The sequence below is a fragment of the Belonocnema kinseyi genome, chromosome 8, assembly GCF_010883055.1.
Source record: "Belonocnema kinseyi isolate 2016_QV_RU_SX_M_011 chromosome 8, B_treatae_v1, whole genome shotgun sequence".
Taxonomy (NCBI): Eukaryota; Metazoa; Arthropoda; class Insecta; order Hymenoptera; family Cynipidae; genus Belonocnema; species Belonocnema kinseyi.
In genome coordinates, this window is record NC_046664.1 from 98,084,247 (window position 1) to 98,087,981 (window position 3,735).

Consider the following 3,735-nt stretch of genomic DNA (forward strand, 5'->3'; position numbering starts at 1 on the left):
CTTTTGAATCCTTATCAATTTTCCTGAATTGTTCTAAATTTACTTAAATCCCAGCAATGTACTTTCGTATGTCTAATAATCATTTCTGGATGAAATATTTTGTTTTTAATGGATTCTAGAACACACGTAATTCAAAGATTTGATACAAAATTTTGGTTTAAAAAGTCGTGTGTGTGTGTGTGTGTATATATATATTAAAATTCAGTAGTGGTTAACCCCTCGCATTTAATTGAAAATGTGGAAAAGGTTGAAATTGATCAATTTAATTAAATAAACAATTTTGCAGTCGATTGAATCCGAACTCTCTTCGAATCAAGAATCTCCGATGGACCTGTCGTCGTTTTTAATAACTCGTGCATGTCAGAACTCAATGCTGGCAAACTATTTTTACTGGTACCTTTGTATTGAGTGTGAAGAGCAACCGGATCCAGCAATAACTGCAAAGCAAGATACTCGAGTCCGGGAAATGTACCTAACTGTGATGAAAATGTTTTCCAATGCTCTGGCTCGAGGGAACGCAGTTTGGCAAAAGCGAAGGGCATTTTTAAAACGTCAGAAAATATTCATTGATCAGTTGGTTTCGCTTATTAAGGCTGTTGCAAGAGAAAGCGGAAATCGAAAGAGAAAGACGGACAGGCTTAAAGCTTTGCTCGCAGATCCTGACCCTCTTTTTAAAATCAATTTCTCCAATTTCGAAGCCATTCCGTTCCCACTCGATCCGGAAATTTGCATTAAGGGAATTATTCCCGAAAAGTAAGTAGCGTATTGGATTCATTAGCGTATTTGATTCTTATTTTTCGCAAAATATCAAATTATTTTTTTTAGGGCAAGTCTTTTTAAATCGGCTCTTATGCCTTCAAAGTTGACGTTTCTAACGACAGAAAACAGTGAATATATTGCGATATTCAAGCACGGAGATGACCTGCGCCAAGATCAACTTATTCTGCAGACTATAGCCTTGATGGATAAACTGTTACGAAGAGAGAATTTAGACTTGAAATTGACTCCTTATAGGTGAACATTTAAATAATTTATTTATAATTACTCGTATTTTGAAGAATTATGTGAAAATAAAAATTGATGTGATTTTTAGAGTTTTAGCAACGAGTACAAGGCATGGATTCGTTCAATTTATTGAGTCCACGACTGTTGCTGAAGTTTTGGCCAGCGAGGGCTCGATATTAAGTTTCTTCCGAAAACACCATCCCTCTGAAACTGGACCATATGGCGTTACTTCTGAAGTTATGGATACATACGTACGAAGCTGTGGTAAGATATATTTCATAGCTAATCCTGAAAATGGAAAAGTTGCAAACGAAGGATATTCTACAATTATTTATTTTTCAGCTGGTTACTGCATCATAACATATGTATTGGGAGTCGGCGATAGGCATTTAGATAATTTGCTCCTTACTACCTCAGGTAAATTGAATTCCGAAATGATTTTGTTTAAAATGGGTTAAGGGACTTCTTTTATCAATGCCAATATTTTCATAAATGCCACTATTTCTTTACCTTTCCTACAAAAATATTTTCAAAACCTTGGCTGATTGGCTGAAATAATATGTCTACCATCTTAAGTACAACAATCGTTTTCATAGTTTTATTTCGCAATGCTTTCTACAAATTTACAATGAACACTATTCTATGATATATGCACCATCTTTGTCTAATAAAATAAATATGGTGCAATGCGAAATAAAACTATGAAAACGATAAAGACTTTCTGGACAACCAAATGGAAAAATTAATTGAAAATATTTGTAATTCATCTATTCTTTATTTCCTGAGCTTTGGATTGTATGACATTTTCGACTTGTTCGACTTTTTGAAGAAATAAAATTTTTAAATTTGACTTTTAATTTGAGATAGCTCTTAGTTGAAACTATTATCGGAAACGTCCGAAATCGAATAATAATCGATATTTCTTATGAATAATCGTTAGAAATTAATTTTAACTTAAAAATGTAAGAGTTAAATTTGGAAGTGTTGAAAATTTTAAAAACTTAGAATTGAACCGTTTTCAAAGAATCAAGTTCCAAATTTAAGAAATACCTAAATGTACTCGTAAACACAGGCTTCATGAATAAACAATTCAAATAGAACAAATTCGAGCGTGAAAAAGAATAAAAATTAAACAGAACAGAAGATTGACATTTTTCGACTTTGCAAGAACTTAAATTTGCAAAATAAAAAAATTATGAAAAACTAAAAAAATCTTTAAACGAACAGCCTGTTTTAATTAAAAAAATCTAAAGTGCAAATTGTAGTTAAACTATAAACTTATCTCATTTTAATTCAATATAAGTTTATGATTTTAAAATTTGAGAAAGAAATATTTCAGACGTTCGAATCAATCCTTTCATTGAAGAATAATTAATATATGGGCGTTGAAACAGGAATTAATTTTCCAAGATTTTATTTATCATGGTAAATATTTAGAATCAGAGTGTAATTAGTTTCATTTTATGCGAATTTTAGTCTTATTTTTCTGGAATGTAATTGTCAGCGCACAGTGGGACAGTTTGTCAAAAATGGTGTCAAAAATCTGTAACAGCGTCAAATTACTATTAAAAATAATGGAACTTGGTACACCGAAGGTTTTGTTATCGCTGAATACGAATCTGCTGCTAAAATTTTTTAATTCAAAATGGCGGCAGTGCAAGTGACCATAGGTGGGTAGTTTCGTTTTTTTCTATTATACCTGTACAATGTTATGCCAATCAAATGTTGAAATCTGTAAAACGTTTTATTTTATGTCTATGACATTACTGTGGTGACGAATCTTAGATTTTCAATCAAAATGGCCGATTCAAATATGGAAGACCAAAAACTTGGAAAATTTATGAGTGTTTGTGAAAATCCGTACCTGTTTTTTTTTTCTACTTTTAGTCCGCAATTTGTCATCAGCCATTTTGAATATTTAAAATCTGATTAAATGTTCGTAATAAGCGAATAAAAAAACCCTGGTTACTGAATGACAAACATGTACAAAATTTTTCGAATTTTCATCCGCCATAATGGATCAGCTATTCTGAATTGTAAACATCGAAGTTAAGGTTCATAATCAGCGACCCATAAATTCCCCGTATGCAAACATTCATTAGTTTTACTTATTTTTATTAACATTTCTACGCTTTTTCATCATTTGAACACCCATATTGGATCATTCATCTTGGGTTATGAAAATCTGTCTTCGGTATATTCATCAGCAATATCATAGACATAAGATAAAACATTTTACAAGTTTCAAAATTTGATTCACATAAAACTGTGCAGATATGAAGTTAATTCTCATTTATTATTATTTAAAAAAAAAACTAAACTACCTAGCTTTGCTCGCTTGCACTGCCGTCACCATTTTCAATCTAAACACTGCGGCAGTAGATTCGCATTCAGCGATACTTAAACCTTCGGTGTACAAATTTTCAGTGTTTTTAATTGAAGTTTCACGGCTTTACATATTTTTGAAGCCGTTCTTATCAATTGTTGCACTTTGCATCGTGAGATTTATAATTTTTTCAATAACCTTTTAAAAAACCTGGAAAAGATCTGGAATTTTGAAATAAAATTCTGCAGCAATCTTGGTATGGGGCATTATTCTTTAAGTGCCCCAACTCAAAAAGTCATGTCTTTCGATTGTCTCTAAATTCTGGGAATATGTTCGCCTACCCAACAGTAGTTAATCCACAAACTTATAGATCAGGATTACCAACCCTCCCCAAGTGAGGGGGG

At 32.0% G+C, this 3,735-nt stretch overlaps 1 protein-coding gene across 2 annotated transcripts in view; it reads left to right on the forward strand.

The window, feature by feature from the left end:
* Nucleotides 1–3,735, forward strand: part of LOC117178762 (phosphatidylinositol 3-kinase catalytic subunit type 3) — a 16,854-nt gene that overhangs the window by 11,652 nt on the left and 1,467 nt on the right. The window contains exons 6-9 of one of the 2 annotated variants that reach the window (XM_033370205.1): nucleotides 287–753; nucleotides 826–1,014; nucleotides 1,094–1,269; nucleotides 1,348–1,422. In XM_033370205.1, the coding sequence (XP_033226096.1) occupies nucleotides 287–753; nucleotides 826–1,014; nucleotides 1,094–1,269; nucleotides 1,348–1,422 (907 nt within the window). Of the gene's footprint in view, nucleotides 1–286; nucleotides 754–825; nucleotides 1,015–1,093; nucleotides 1,423–3,735 lie in introns of both variants that reach the window. The other variant, XM_033370204.1, reaches the window with a different exon arrangement.